This window comes from Antrostomus carolinensis, unplaced genomic scaffold (assembly GCF_000700745.2).
Source record: "Antrostomus carolinensis isolate BGI_N321 unplaced genomic scaffold, ASM70074v2 scaffold15254, whole genome shotgun sequence".
NCBI classification, from domain to species: Eukaryota; Metazoa; Chordata; class Aves; order Caprimulgiformes; family Caprimulgidae; genus Antrostomus; species Antrostomus carolinensis.
Window position 1 is genome coordinate 7,875 of NW_010312921.1, and position 17,078 is coordinate 24,952.

A 17,078-nucleotide genomic window follows, 5' to 3' on the forward strand; every position below is an offset into this window, starting at 1 on the left:
CTTTCCCTAGCTATGTTGTTACTTTCAACCTCACACTTTAACTTGGAGACATCAGGTATGGCGAATCGTTAAGCATCCTTCCTCACATATCCTGCACTGCATGTTTTAAAACTACACAGACTAAGGAAGCACTGTATGAAAAGAAAATACGTTGCAAATCTAGATAACATTAGGCAAATAATATTCTGTGATTCTGTGAAATACCATTTTCTCCAGCTCCCTTAGAGACCAACGTCAATCTTGAACTAAGTCTCGTGAGCGAAGGGTCATCGGGAGGAAGTCGTAATTGTAAACAGCACCGTGGACCTGAGGTGGACCTGAGGTGCTATTCCACTTGAAACAATGGCATCATTATTGTACACCTACAGTACAGTGACATGAATTACTGCCATGGTAATTAAATTACAGGGAGCAGTGCTGGGATGGCAGGGAGAAGGGAGACCGGCTCACCTGCTCGCTTGTTTCTGGGTACTCGGCTCTCTCCAGAGCAGCCTGAGCTCCAACTGATTTTGTCACTATCTGTAGCAAAGCTCTTTCCTGAAGAACTTTAAGCTGCATCTGTCAAATTGTGTTACTAGTGACTTATCAGAGCTGTCCCTGAATAACTGGAACCTGCAATTTATAGTTTAAATGATGCTATTCAAACATGTAGTTGGTCATCTTTTTCTGTGGCTAAAACCAAAGAAGTAGTGCATGGTAGCTAAAAAAAAAATAAAGAATAAGATAATTTTAAGCTGTGCTCAAGAAGCATGGCCATGGTGGCACAGCTGGACCTTCCTCCATACACTCGCACAATTTCCAGCATAGCTGGAAGCATAGGCCATGCCAAACAAGCTCTAGAAGCAGTTACCCCAGCCAGGACAACTGAGTCCTGTCAGCACTTGTACCTGGCAGAGGCGCACCACAGTCAGAACTACGCTGAGTCCTGCAACGGTGCTGAAAGGTTCTGTCATCTTCTTTTTGAAATGGCAACCGCTCATAGCTCTTCTTTCCAAAACCTTAGTAAATCAACACTAATTGCTTCGTTCCTTTCCACGTGTGTGGTGGCATAACTCACGAAAGCAATGGAAACTCTCTCAACTCACCGCAGGGTGTGTGTGTGCTACATTATCTTCCCCACCCCTTTTCATTCCTCCTCACCATTAGTCCTGCCACGCGTTCAGGTAGGGCTGAGCACAGGACTTGAATGAGATCAGAATGCAGCACACTGTATAACGTATAAACCCATATAAAATCCATTCCTGATTTATAAGCAAGGTGCTGGGACACAGAGACATTGTACCACAGCAAAGAGCAGCCTGGCACAGCCTGAAACTGAACTCGCAACTCTCCTGCCTTCTGCCTTCAAGTATGTTTTCCAGTCGATTCTCTTGCTTTGCAAGGGCTAGAAACTGTGGCTTTAAAACTGTGCAAAACTTTGAGTCCTCATCTAAATGAATTGTGCACAGGGCATTTAAAAACAAACAAACAAACAAATCAAAGAATCAGGTAGAAAGTAGTAGAAGAGCTTCTACCTATGGTCTATTTCAAGTACATAACATGGCCCAATAATTAGGTTATAGTTTATGATCTCTCTTTTTAAGAATTTCACAAGTTTTTCAAACAGGTGCATGGGTAAGGAGGAAACACAACCAGGCAGGGGTTTCCTGTCAAACAGGTGCCGAGGTCAGTGACAGATTCCGGGAGATGCTCAAGTCGCTGCAGAGACAAGTGCCATCGTGTACGGCACTAATGACCCATCATGGTTTCACGAGCGAAATTAACTCTCCCTCTCACCTCACAACACCACCACACAGTGTCTTCAAATATCACTGACAGAAATGTAACCTCTGTCCCAGCGATGGGACCTGACAGTTTCTTGCCAGGAAGCACCACCAAAACCAAGACCACTGGTATTACTAGGGGTGAAATATTCAGGCAACTAGAAGAAACTGTGACCACTGGGTGGACACTGGGACACTTGTTCTTGCAGGAAACACCACAAAAAGTACCATCAGCAAGGTGGCAGCTACTGGCCAAATCCTGAGCCTTAATTCTGTTGAGGAGGTCACAACTTACAAATTATTTTAGCAAAAAGGACCGCTCTCTGCCTCTACCCAAGCACCCCTTTTCTAGGGGTGTTGATCTTGTACTGCTACAAAGCCAAGACATTGCCTACCCTGCACCAGATCTACAGGGCTACAACCTTAAACGTACAGACACACAAACCAAGCCTTAAAAAATGCTATTGTTTCAAGTCATCCAGGGCTTTTATTTGTTGACATGACCAGTGCCATCTGTTTTTCTGGCTGACACTACTTTCTCCAGAACACTTTAGCTATCACTTCATATTTTGCCCATTAGCAGAAGCTTGTCTCCCATTTCTTTTTTAAACTTTCACTTTTATGCTATGCTTTCAGACATCTTTCAGAACAAAACCTATGAGGCTCTCTTAAAGTTTATTTCTACAAAGATAATTTCAGTATTAACTGAGCCGTGGCACTAGAGCACCCACTCACAGCTGGGTTTTTGTTGTTTTGTTGGGTTTTTTTTTTAAAAAAGAGGAACACAAAAGAAAAGACAATTAAAATATTGTAACTGATCTGACTAGTGGTGTGCTCCATACTGAAGAAATGTTTTGAGTGAACTTGCCTTTTAAATAGCAAAAGTGCTTTTTCTAGGCTGCTTTCCGTGTTTCAATTCAACTAAAAACTTAAACTAGACCTGGCATTTTAATTTTCTGACTGTTCCACACTAATGTTCCATCTGATTGCAAGCAAATTTTAACAACCTACAGGTTTTAGAATAATTTCCTATTAGTTTCACTGAACTTTGATGCCACTAGAGAACAAATATAATAGGCAAAAGATCTCTTGAATTTCTGGATATGTTATTTGTTACCACCTATCAAAACTTCTAGCAGCATCCTTTCGGAGAGTATCTGCTTGCACCACCCTCTCTGTTGTTACCACCTTTAAACTCATCTTTATAATAAAAAACAAGTATGAAACACATTCCATGGACAACTTAAAATGTGACCAGAGGCAACACTGAAAGCTGAAGGATCACTGCAGGGTACACAAAAGCAAGGAAAAGTACAGGCAGGGAAGTCCACACAAGTTCAAGCTTTAACTGGACACACGTTGTCACCCCACAGGGCAGAGAAGTGGGAGCACCATTCTCCTCCTCAGACATGGGCTTGCTGAGTACAGCCACAAAACAGCATTTAGGCTCATGATGGGGTAGGCAGAAGTTTAAGACAAAAAGCTCAGAATAAAACAATACAAGCTGTAAGGCGTGAATTAAACGGGAACTGTGAAAGAGCTAAAAACATGCAGCTTGTCTAAGCAAAAGCAAATAACGCAGAAGACTTCCAGATATTTCTGGAAACCTTAAAAAAAAGAAGGGCAGAGACTAGCTAGAGTATTTCCATAAGTGACAGGTTTAAATTATGACACAGAGGTTGAAATTGAAAAAGGAAACACGACTGGCTGAAAGCCCTGGAAAAACTTCCTGACCTTGAGATATTATTGGCAGTGACACATCCCCTGTGGAGAAGGGATCTGCCTGCCTGGAGAGGCCAGGGGAGCCTGCCCAAGAGAACCAGCACTCCCTGGTCTGATGGGGACAGCTTCATCTTGCAGGCCCTTTCCCTTTCTGCACTTAAAAATCTTATTATAGTGCTATCCTGTTTCACAAAAATAGGCTTAGATATGTTTGCTGCATATTTGAGAGCAATTAAGTATGTGACTGTGTAGGAGAACCAATTAATTCCTTGAACTTAATCACAGAGAGAATGTTCTACGAAAATTGTCAGGCAGTCAGCAAACAAAATACACCACCATAATTGCTTTAAAATTACATATTTGACAGATGTCTTATATATCACTCTATATAATCATAGATAAAGCCATCTTCTGAATCCACAGCCTTTCATTCTGTACCTTTGCTGAGAAAGGGTATGGGTTTGGTGTTTTTTAATTCAAAATATATAACTTGCAATGGAAGTTAGTAGAACAGTTCAATTAATACTGTCCTTGTAAACAACAGATAACCCAAGTCCAAGCTCTATATGGATTTTTTATTAATCAAAAATATCTTCACAGAAGGTCAGGTCTTTTTACTTAAGCACACTATATTTTGCTTGTCAAGCATGCCTTGGGAAACAAGATTGTTACAGGGAGATGATGGTGAGACAACTATTTTTTTTCTTCCATATTTATCAAGTAAATTTACTTACAGACAGTACTTCACAAAATAACCTCCATTATATGTTAATCATATAAATGTATTTTGAAGATCAAGGGGAACAGAGCACACAGCTAGCTAAGGTAAGACAATTACCTTTGTCTTTTCACCAATAACATTTCTCTCCAGCTCAGCTATTTTTCTGTTTAGGTGATCCAATATTTCCTTCTCTTTCAGCAGCTCAGTCGTTTCAGATTTCTGCTCCCCATCCAAAAGGGCACATTCCATATCCAACTAGGAACACAAAACATTTTTCAGAAGCAATCCAGATTAAGAAGAAATCTTGATACTCATTATTTTCTGGGGGAAGGGTAGTGAGTTGGTGATTATTCACAAGAAATAAAAATTTTTAAAAGAGAGGGGGGAAAAAAAGAGTAAGTTTTAATAACCACAAAAGTTAAAAAGAGATCACAAATCTGAGAAAAAATAAAACTGCAATATAAAATACTGCAAAATAAAGTCCAAACCAACTTTAGTTTGAAGATTCTTTTTTCCAAAACTTTTTCTTTTCTATGTCTTCTCTGTGCTTCCTCCTGTTATGATACTGTACCAACTCTCTGTGCCCAGGCTCCGTAGGAAACCCTTCTGGAACAGCTGTTTCTTTCCTGTCGCTGATAATTGGAGCAAGCACAACCCAAATTCCTGGCCAGCTTAGTCTGCAACTGTGAGATTCCAGAAGTCAAGAGGGTGCCAACATACCCTTGCCACTGTAAAGCCAAGGAGGTTTGAAAGGAAGTTGTCTCACTTCCTCTCTCTTTTAAACGGTCACAGGAGATACCATCATAAAACTCCCAAGTGACACAAGGTATTTAGATCAATTGAGTGAACATTAAACAAGCAAGATTGTTCTAATTCCACTTAGGAGTATAATGGTTACAGCTGGGAAAGGCTAATCTGAGCATCACATCCATCCCTCAGCCAGGGAAAAATAACCTTCACAGTAGGAGACTGCCAGGTCTGTGATTCTGAGCCTAATCCTGGTGAAAAAGCGCAGAATACGAAGGCTACACACATCCATGAGTTCCCTGTGCACTTGCTGAACACATCAGACTTATGCTACATAGACATACTTAAAAAGCAAGTTATTGAAAACCAAAACATATTTCATACCTCTCTTGAGGATTCATCCATCTGATCATTTAAATCTTTGATCTTCTGCTCAAGTTCTTCCAAGTTATTTAGTATTACTATGCGTTCCTCCTCCAGTCGACCAAGCTCCTGCCCTCTTTGCTCATCACTTAAGCACTCTGGTATCTGCAGTTGCACATTACAAAAGGTACATTAGGAAAAGAGCTGAACACTCTCTTTCCTTCCCCCTTACATATTGTGTTCATTTTAGACAAGTACAGCACTGCTAGTTTTGAACCTGTTACATATTTCATATCTACTATATTGCTCTTTCTATATTTAGAAGGTGTACAGGAGAAACAAACATGATACTTTACTTCCAGGCATTAGAAGTAAATACTATACTTAACAGTAAATACTGTTCATTCTACAGGAATTATTAAAACCTAACCTTTGAGAATACTTTACATGCTGTGCTACTTAGGTTGTAAAAATCCAACTTTTCCCTTATAAAAAATAACACAGAGAGATGAAGATGCTTTTTATGTTCATTTCAGCTGTTCATATAATACAAGCCAGGAGGTAGGATAGGACATTGGTAGTGGCTTCAAACTAAAAGAGGGGAGGTTTAGATTAGATATTAGGAAGAAATTTTTCACTGTGAGTGTGGTCAGACACTGGCCCAGGTTGCCCAGAGAAGCTGTGGCTGCTCCTCCCTGGAAGTGTTCAAGGCCAGGTTGGATGAGGCTTTGAGCAACCTGGTCTAGTGGAAGGTGTCCCTGCTGATGGCAGAGGGGTTGGAACTGGATGATCTTTAAGGTCCCTTCCAACCCAGACCATTCTATGATTCTATGATTTCTGTAACCAGCCATTAAGATGGGCAGCTTAAGGCTGTAAAATAGGACAGAAGTTGGTTCTGCCTCCCCAGTTAGCACTGAGGAAGCAGTACCCTTAACATTCCTCTTTAGCTAGCCATTTGCTTGCTAGTTAACTGCGCCAAGAATTAAACAACATTATTAAGAAAATACCTGTGATCTTATAGCAGCAAAGGCTAGATCAAAGAGTATTGAGTTTCAAATGTATTCTTCATGTTCATCTGACCCCAGGGGCTTGTGATCCAATTACTCTGGTGAGGCTGCTTGCTCATTGTCCCCAGTCAGAATTAGAAACGGGCTGTGTGCAGGGCTTCGCGTTAATCACCGGACCACACAGCCTTGCTCAAAAGAGGCTCAGCTCAGCCACTGAATGTCTATTCTGAGAGCAGGCATTTTATCCTGATCAAATCTGATCTCGATATTTTAAAACAATGAGCTGTGTTTCATTAACACAGTTGCTTGTTATTGCTTTTCTCCAGGCTTAGCAGAACACCCTTTACAATGAATGAATGACTGAGTGGCGTTCCTCGATTAGCATTAGTAATCCTAGCAGGAAAGCCTCTTTTTGTCCAGTGTCCTGTCCAGATAATGCTGACATAACATCTTTGATTTCAACTTCCTAATAAGGATTTAAAACAGAATCTTCGACTTACACGAAGAAAGCAACAAATGGGAAAGAAATGTAAGACCACAGTAATGTGGAAGTGAAATGTTTTACTACTTTTTCAACACAGAAAGACCAAGTAAAACCATAATAGCACCTTTCTATTCAATATAATTTCACACCAAAAGACTCAGCAGACAGATGTCCAGAGAGATAATCCTTTATGAGATAAAATATTTTTCAATCACATCTCTCTCTTATTCTACACATACATGTTTCTATTGACTATAAAGATGTAAGTTAAGCAGTGGTGAAATACAGTTCATATCAGGCATATAACCGTGCTGACCCTCATACAGCGTGTAAATAACAGTAAAAAGGAGAGGGACAAAGTATTTTGAAGGCGTGAATTTGTTAAACAGAAACCTGCTTTTATGGTTTTGTTTGGTCTCCCCATGCACTTGATTCTAACTCTTGCATAGAGTTATTTAACACGCTGCCTGTCACCAGGACTTGCTGCAGCACCTGTCTGGCACACCAGAGCTGGGAACTGACCCCAGGTGACAAAAGGTCCCTGCCCCAGCCCAGAGGAGGCTGCTGCTGCTGCTGCCCCAGCTGAATGAAATTGTTAGGAATGCTGTCGGTTTTTAAAGGACAATTTCCCTTCAGTAATGGAACAGCAGTGTGAAGTACACAGGGAAGGAGCTGCAGCTTATTAAATGCAGGAGCTGGGCGAGAGTGGCAGGAGGCTGGTTTGACAAGTGGCTCAGGTCCATCCCCTGGGAAGGAGACAGGACAGTAAATTCAGCTCAGGCAGCTCCTCTTCACCTCCTGTGTAACTGTTCTGGTTTAAAACATCCTCCTTTTACAGAGGACAGGAGCCTCTCAGGCTGGGAGAAGGCAGCAGAGCTTCCCTTCTCTCCTACACCCCAGCAGGGTGCTAAGTAGGCTTCCTGAAACCTTCCTTATTTAAGTAGCTATAATTATTCAAGCAAATCCTTCTCCCTCAGAAAACCTTAAAACCCTTCCTGAACTGTACATCCTTCTGAAAAAAAACCCAAAACCAAAACCCAAACCTTCCAGTAGCAATAGCTTCCACAGAAAATGAAATAACCATTTGCTGGCTGCTCAGTTGTACGAGCTTTGAGATGAATTCTCACACCGAAGCCATCCTAACTGTGGCCCCTGTCAGGACAGCCGACTCCGGGAGGAGGATTTCGAGCAGTCGAACCCGGATCGCACCCTTTCCTCCTGTGGAGCATTACCTTTGGCGTGATGCTCAGGTAGGAGGATTCGGTGGCATCCTTCAGGAAGCCAGGGGCAGCGAAAGGCGGAGGCTTTGGGCTTTCGTTGAAGTGCTCGTCGGCTCTCAGGCCTCTGGAGGAGAGGAAGGCGGCAGTGCCCCGGCTGTGGCTGCTCAGCTCCGAGAAATCCGAATCGCTCGCAGAGGATTTCAAGTGGCTTCTGAACCTCATTTCCAGGCTCATCTGGGAGTCTTCGAACACCGAATCCTCATCAGAGAGCTGAAGTTTTTCAAGTTCTTTGTTAATTTTTTGAACATCAGCAACTGTTGTAGCTGCAGCGGGGTCACTCTCAGATTTGGAGTATTCTGCACACAGGTTGAGGATTGTCTCCAGCCGCTGTCGTTCCTGGTTTTAAAGAAGATAATAGCACTAAGCATCACATGTGAGCTAAAGTTAAGATGAAGTTAAAAAAAGTTTGCTGGTTTGTTTTTTTATTTGGGTTTTTTTTATGGTTTGGTTTTTTTAGAGTGAAGGATTAGAGTCCTCCCCATCCATGTACGTCTCTAGCACTTAGAGATAATAAACAGATATACATAAATAAATTACAGTGCAAGATGAAGAATCAAAGTTAACATGGAAGAAGAACTTAAAATTACATTTCACAGAAATTAATACCTACTTAAATACTACATCGTAACATTTCTCTTTCCAGCAGAGAAAACTTTAATATTAATATTGTTTATTCAGGTTGCTGTAACCATCCCCCATTTGTACGTACACATGTCCAGTGAGCTCACTGTGTAAATCACTAATTGTTGCACTTTCCACTTGTGCTATACTCCTACCAAACTGCAAAACATCACACAGAGTTTCCATGAACTCACTCATTCCTGACTTTCTTGGATTTTCTGTTTTGCTAACTTTGATTCCCTTTTTTGGGGAGAGAACTAGTCCACATTTTGAAACACACAGTTTTAGGAGCATTAACAGCAAAATAAGGCATCACATCTAAAATGCAACAGATGTCAAAAAGAAGTGGGGGAAATCTTTATTTACCAGTTAACTCAAATACCCTATGGATTCATACCAACATTTCAACCTTGAGAATCTGAATAGCTGTGCCAGTTTGACCTGATGTGCTTGACCATGCCATAAACATCTAATTCCCAAAGGATTTCTAGATCTCCAAGATACTTTATAAAAAGTACCAGAAAGCTGTATTTTTATTATTATTATTTTACTATATACATAGCTTCCTGTAACTTTCATTTCAGGTGAAATATTTTACCTTTGCATTTTTAAGAGGTGATGCTTTTATGTAATTTCATGTTTCTTTTGCTAAAGAAGAAAAATAAGGAAAATTAAAAATTGCTTACCATAAGCCTATTGAAAATTCTGCTGGAAAAAAAGACCATTGTGAGAGTTCCACGCTTGGCATTAATCCTCACACTCATGATCTCATTTCTGATTTCTAGGAAATCCTTTTTTTATTGTTAGTAGTATTTAAAAAGAAAGACAAAGCCCCCAAATCCTCAGCCTTCTCCCCTGGGAACCACAGCAGACATATTCACTTTCCAAACTCTACCTGGCATGACGTTTGCAAACAGGATTTTTACAAAGCAGCTATTTTGCATGGTCCTCACACCCCCTGTGCCCAACAAGGACCAAGCAAAGCAGTTTGGGCAATGCATTGCCTGCCCTTTCCCTGCAGCAAGCCCTTGGAGTTTTATGAAAATTTAACACCAGTTTACAATCATTCAGCTTTTTATACAGCTAACAAGAGATAACCCAGTTGTATGCACATGCTCACATCACCCCCCATCACCCGCTGCATCTCTGAGCTGGAGAACCCATCTGAACCCATCCGTTTCCAAGCACCACCCAACCCAGAGAGCACTGCAAGACAGAAATTTTGCCTTCAGGTAGCTTATTCCCAGGTTCTCACTGCAGGTTTCCTCTGAAGCCTCTTGAAACAGCACTGGTAGAGAGGAGCTGCTGAAATAAAAGAGCCCGGGGCAGCAATTGCTAGCTTGTATTTTCCATTAAATAGGTCCAGCAGATCCTGCAGCCAGCCTTCGACCCCAAACAATCAACATAATTATAACTCCCCAAAGCCTTCTTCCCTCCAGGCAATCACTGCCAGACCCTAAGCCTCTTCTCTTACCCCTCCAACGCTGCTATCCTCCCTCTTACTAAATCTTTTGGCCACACAACCCAATTCCTAAAGCGCTGTGTAAGGGCTGGCTGGGATCACCGGTAATTATGCAGCTCTCCCTGTTGTGACGGCACCGGGCCTGGCCCGTCCATGCAGTTGTTGTAACAGTTATAGATGGGAAACACGGCATCAGGACGTGAAGTCCCATCCTTCCCTGCAACAACAGGGTATATATCAGGTTACCCCGTGCCAAGCCTCCATCCCTTCAATAATAATAGGAAATGGCAAATTTCCAAGCGCAGTCGCTGCTCATCCTCAGGTAAGGGGCTCTCACTGCAAACCTGCCCTTTGCTGAGCAGTCAGAAAAAAGATAAATAAAAAAAGGGGATTCTTTTCCACCCCCCCACAAGTCTCAGATGCTTAAAAATTGCAGAAAAATCTCTGCCAGTCTTCAAAAAATTCCTGGTGAACATTTCAGCCACATTACAGAAATACTGATATCTCTCACTTCTATTTTGACATGTGCCGAGAGGCTTAGGGACAGGAAGCTCTGTGGTTATTTTATACGCTCTATTCTCATCATTTCATCTCAGCCAATTCATTCCAGCTCCAGCACACCTGCATTTAACTGTTTCCAGCATAAATTTCTGAGTCAAGCAGTGAGCTAGGAAAGCACCTCTGCAATGAAAAGTGCAAAAGCAGTGGCACGTGGAAAATCCAGTCAATAATTTTGCAAGAAATACCACACAAGTGATTTGTGATGCTGAACACAGCAGAGGAGAGGGGGAAAAAAAAAAAAGGTATGTAAAAGAAGGAAATTGGTTTAAAATTGGCTCTGGTGGGAGGGAGAGGAATCAAGTCTTGTAAGCTTTTCAGTGTATTTCCTTATAAAATGTCCTTTCTAACAGATTAAAACATCTCCATGTGTTTTCAGTGGATCTCTTACCTGCTACTAAAAGGGGTACAGAGGTCTCGTGCACTTTCTGCCTGAGCATTTTCACCACTCCTGGCTTTGACAAAGCTACACACCCCCTATGGATGGCTGCAAATTTAGGTGCTGAAGGAGAAAGGTGGGATGAGGGGATAATAACCCCCCTCTGTTATTGATTAACAATGGCATTAAGAGACATCCCTGGCACACTGTAAAGAAAAATATTCTGAAATAGTAGAGATAAATACCTCTTACTTTTTTACTAGCAACCATCCCCGTGAGTCCTGGGTTTGTTCATCTGCTGCATGTCACATGTATGAATTTTACACATGCATGGAGGTGATGCTGTATCTAGGTATCAAGGCAAGACTTGGTTAATCATCTGTGGCAAGCAGGAAGCTTTTTAGATAAGTGCCATTAGCAACTGGATAAGCCCAGATTTCATTAAAAATCCATCTGCAGTCTATCCTTTGTGACTGACACTAAGGAGAATTATGGCTAGTCGGTGCAGCCAGGGCTCTCTTTGCCTGAAGAACAGGCTGTTGCTCTTTTCAGCTACCAAAGAAAAGCATTTTCCCACTGTTGCTCTTTAAAAACCTCATGGGCAGGCAAACCAGCTTCACAGCAAAAGCTTGGAGCATCAGCTAGTCAAAAAGGATGGGGGGAGAGAGGCAGAGACTGGAGAAGAGAGCAACAAACTTTCTTTCTTACAAATACATTCACTACCCCATGGACAAGAGTCAGGAGAAAGGTTTCTCTTTCCTTCCTGCATTTCTAAGGAGCTGGTGATTTCACACCTGTCAGATACCGAGAGGTTTATTTCAAAGTCAGACTTTAACTGGGCCTGAGAACAGCTCGACAACTGTTCTTCCCCTTCCCTCCAGTTTCCACCAGTTCCTCACTCCAGCCTCTTTTATTTTCTCATTTTCAGTCTTTGTTTTGCTATAGTCAGTGTTTTGGCTCTGAGGTTCCCCCCAGCAGCACAGAGCTCAGAAAAATCACCTGTATTTCATAGAATCATAGAATGGTTTGGATTGGAAGGGACCTTAAGGATCACCTAGTTCCAACCCCCCTGCCATCAGCAGGGACACCTTCCACTAGACCAGGTTGCTCAAAGCCTCATCCAGCCTGGCCTTGAACACTTCCAGGGAGGGGACATCCACAACTTCCTTGGGCAACCTGTGCCAGTGTCGATTTCATGTCGGTTTCTCATGAGGGATGTGCAGGCACAGCCCTTCACAGCAGAGGCACCTGGACAGAGAAAAGCTACAGAGGGACCACCTGAGCTCTGAGAAGAGGACCAGTGTGATAGTTTCACTGGGCCAGCGCTTGGCTAGCAGCCAACACAGCCATTCACCCACTTCCCCCTCACCCCCAGGAGATAGGAGAGAGGATTGGGGGGGCTCTATTTCAGCTAAAAACCAGGACAACCAGCTGCAGGGACCAGGCTGGCATGACTCAACTTTACCTCCCGGTACAGGCACAGAGGAAACGCAGCAGTGAAAGCAGAAGAGATCAGTGGCAGGGAGCAGAGCAGCCTCCATGGAGGAACCAAGCAGACGACTTTCTGTGGAATTAGCTACTGGATCTGCAGGCACATATTCAGTTCCTAACGAAATGCTGTCAGCTTCCAAAATAACAACATGTGCTCGCAAATTATCACAGAATTATTAAGGTTGGAAAAGAGCTCTGAGATCATCCACCCCAACCATCAACTCATCACCACCGTGCCCACTAAACCATACCCCTGAGTGCTATATCTACACATTTCTTGAACACCTTCAGGGATGGTGACTCTACCACTGCCCTGGGCAGCCTGTTCAATCTCTGACTGCTTTTTTGGAGAAGAAATATTTCCTAATATCCAAACTGGCACATCCTGAGGCCATTACCTCTCATCCTCTTGCTGGTTACCTGGGAGAAGAGACCAATCCCCATGTTACTACACCCTCCTTTCAGGTAGTTGTGGACAGCAATAAGGTCTCCCCTCAGCCTCCTTTTCTCCAGACTAAACAATCCCAGTTCCCTCAGCTGCTCCTCATAAGACTTGTGCTCCATGCCCTTCACCAGCTCTGTTGCCCTTCTCTGGACACGCTCCAGCACCTCCATGTCCTTCTTGGAGTGAGGGTCCCAAAACTGAGCACAATATTCGAGGTGTGGCCCACCAGTGCCAGGTACAGGGGGACAAGCCCATCCCTAATCCTGCTGGCCACACTATTTCTGATACAGGCCAGGATGCTGTTGGCCTTCTTGGCCACCTGGGCACTCTGCTGGCTCACGTTCAGCTGCTGTCGACCAACACCCTCAGATTCTTTTCTGCCAGGCAGCTCTCCAGCCACTCTGCCCCAAGCCTGTAGCGTTGCATGGGGTTGTTGTGACCAAAGTGCAGGACCCAGCACTTGGTCTTGTTGAACCTCATACAACTGGTCTCAGCCCATTGATCCATCCTGTCCAGAACTCTCTGTAGAGCCTTCTTACCCTCAGGCAGATCAACACTTCCTCCCAGCTTTGTGTCTTCAGCAAACTTATTGAGGGTGCACTCAACCCCCTCCATCCAGATCATCGATAAAGATGTTAAACAGGACTGGCCCCAGTACTGACCCCTGGGGAACACCACTCATGACTGGTTGCCAACTGGATTTAACTCCATTCACCAACACTCTCTGGGACATGTCATCCAGCCAGTTTTTAACCCAGCGAAGAGTAACCTCTCAGCACCCAGAAGAACAAGCCCATGTTTCCAGTACTGAGCTCTGTTTTGCCCCCACGGTACCTATGCAGATGCTCCTTTTCCAATCACGCTGAGGGCAGGAGCCTGAAGAAGCTCCAGTGCAGTACTTCTGTAAATTAAAATAGTCTCCTGAACTTGATTTCTTCCCAGCCCATATTGTTCATTTGCATAAAACATATAGCTGCAAAAATTGAATATATGTAATTCACACTTTGGATTATTACAGATCCCACAGAAATGTTTTGGAACGCAATTAAAACGGAATGTTCCTGAAAATTTACTGAGTTGTCAGCATTAATTATACACTGCAGGGGTTTTTTATCCTATTATATGGCACTTGCTCATTTAGTAAATTAAACTGACATTAAGTAGCTATTCTGTAACATTATAGAGACTGTCAAATACTAGTTGTGGGAAAAATTACCTTGATCTAGCCTTTGTCTACTTTGCTGGGGTTTCTGTAAGTTTTATATAAGTCAGTTTTATATACAGCTTGGGTACTTTATGTTTAAAGGATCTATAAAAAGACACAGTGCTAAAATAAATTCATAAAACCTGTATATGAGATTTTTCCAAGCTGTATGGGAGGTTTATATAAGCTCTACTAACCATAATTTTAAAGCAGTACCACCCTGAAAATTCCCAGCTATTTTCATTTCATTTTTCCTCACATGAGCACATCTTATTAAACTGTAATGCATCAATGCCAACCAGTCACAGGGATATTCTGAATTATTTCCTACTTGCTGAATAAATTTAATGAAATTCAATGTTCTTCTGAGTGTGAACTGTGGAATAAGCTCCTCAAATTTTATTATTGCTTGTTCAGGTGTCGGTCATAGAAGCTGAAATGTCTCCCAGCACAATTCCTGTATCTACTAAAACCTCATTAATAAGCCTGTGTTCACAGATCCATACAGACAGCTGGACTAGGGAAGGTAATACACAGATATTGCACACGTAATGTTTAAGTACTTACCACCATCTAGAGGAGATACATTGTACTGCTCAAAAAACAGCTGTAGAAAATAAAGTTCAGTGCTATTCAAATGGTGGGTATCAAACAAAACAGATGGCCTTAATATCTGTCTAGACTACGTTGCCCTTGCTGTTCCACTCCCGACCTCCCCACAGGCTGAAGAGAAAGACTGCTTTTCAGTTCCAGCAGCTACCACAGTTGGGTTTTTATCTCAGATAGGAAAAAAAAAGAGTGAGATTTCCTCTTGAAAAAAACAAACAAAAACAATTCAATAGCTAACTGAATCTCACTGAATATTCTTAAGATGGCAGTGATAAATTTTTCCCTTGTTTGTAAGGCTCCTGGGCTAGCTTCAGCAATAGCTAACTCTGACTTCTCCTTGTGTAAAGCTTGTATAAACATCCCCATGCCAAGATGCAGCGTCCGGTCAGCTGGGCTGGAGAGGAAGCAGAAGCAGATGGTGACCCACCAACCTGCTGCCTGTGCAAGCTCCAGGAGCAACCTCGTGCTGTCCATCCCACCGTGCAGCAGTAACGCTGGAGGGATGGCAGCAATGGGACCTCTGGTTCCTCCTGCTCCCCAAGTCACAGAGGAACAGGCTGGCAAAACAGAAGTGGCACCAATCTTCAACTGGTTTGGGAGAAACGAGCCATAACAGGAAAATCAAAAGAAAGAGAGAGGGAGAAACACCTAATCCTACACAAGTACATACACGTCTGTTCTGTTCAGTGCAAGGGAACACATTAAAACTCAGATGTTTAAATAATTTCAAAAACCCTGCAATGTGTATTTTCACTATTTGTACCTTTTTGGTTTTTTTAATTCACTGTTCATTTCTTTGGTCAATGACAGCAGATCATTTGGTTTCACATGCAGGTCATAGCAGCAGCTCAAAATGCTTCCAGAGAAGCCTCAGTCACTTAAAGTATGAACTAAGAAGTAAAACTCATAGAATAACTTATATGGAAAAGGAAAAGAAAAAAAGTTAAAGTAAACAGAAGAGACCAAGGGCAGATTCTAGGGCAGATTACAATGTGTACACAGATTTTACTAAAAATAAAAATAATAATAATAAAAAATCCAGAGGTGAATAATAGTTATCAAACACAACCCCCCAAACTTGCTCTGTGCCAGCAGGACAGCTCCAGGGGCAGCGCTAGTGCCAAGATGCTCTCCACTTCACACGTGGGCCATAGAGCAGTCTAATCTCTAAAAAGGAGGATTCTGATAAAGTTCTCTGAGTAGTCTGACGTTTTTGTTCTCTCTACCTTGCTTCATAAACACAGCATGTAATAGTCTAATACTTGTGCATAGAGGGACTATGTTTCCCCTGCCATTTACCTCTCACATGCTCAATCTGGTCTTACACTCAGCACAGTTTTGCTGTCCATGGGGGCTTGTTTGGTTTGAGTTTCTTTTATTCACACATTCTCCTTCCACCACAAAAAAAAAAGGCCTGAGCAGATCTCAGTCTCTAACCTTTGTGCATTTCATGTTACACAAGGTCAGTCAAAGCTGCTCTTTGGAAGCTCAAGCTGGATATATAAAAACTCTGTTTGGATAGACCCATGACTAGATCCACACAGAAGGACAAAACCAAAACAGTACAGGTCCTAAAATACAAAAAGCTATTATGGAGATAATTTAATTTTTTAAAAAATATATATTCCTTTCTTTCAGAGATCTGAAAACCTGTTTATGGCATTTTTCAGAGTCTCAAACCATTGGAAGCAGGCACTCTCCTGATATTTAACTCTACTACCAGATAGTTCTAATGAGGAAAAAAAATATAGAGCAGGATCCTGAACAGAAGACGAACACAAGCAGGAGGAAGCTCCTTCATGTTCAAATCATATGCAACACATAAAACATTGACTTTTTTTTTTCCAAAAGCTTTAACGTGCTTGGAAAACCAGTAGGCAAATTATCTTTTTAAATATTAGGACTTAAAGGAAGTATTGTCCAGCAAGAAAAGAAACAGTGTGTGGGGGGAATGTAGTCGTTATATCCAAATATAAAATATAAAGCTGAATTACTGAATACTGAAACAACTCCATATCTTCCATCCCTCACCACACACACACACAAAGAAAAAGCTGTTCTTTTTGAAATACAACTTGCATCAAGGATGTAGGTGAGACGGGAGGAAGAGATTTGAACAGGTTACAATCCTACAGCTGAACCTGCTCGCAGGTGTGGCTCAAAATGGGAGTGGTGGTCCCTGCACAGGCTCCGGGCATTGCTGGTGGCCCCTGCAGAGGCTC

General features: G+C 42.3%; 1 protein-coding gene across 1 annotated transcript in view; it reads right to left on the reverse strand.

The window, feature by feature from the left end:
* Window positions 1–17,078, reverse strand: part of LOC104524338 (pleckstrin homology-like domain family B member 2) — a gene marked incomplete at its 3' end in the record, with an annotated part of 29,638 nt that overhangs the window by 6,266 nt on the left and 6,294 nt on the right. The window contains exons 3-5 of the mRNA XM_029084791.1: window positions 8,040–8,423; window positions 5,338–5,481; window positions 4,324–4,461 (exon numbers count right to left, since the gene is read on the reverse strand). Coding sequence (XP_028940624.1) covers window positions 4,324–4,461; window positions 5,338–5,481; window positions 8,040–8,423 — 666 coding nt within the window. The remainder of the gene's footprint in view (window positions 1–4,323; window positions 4,462–5,337; window positions 5,482–8,039; window positions 8,424–17,078) is intronic.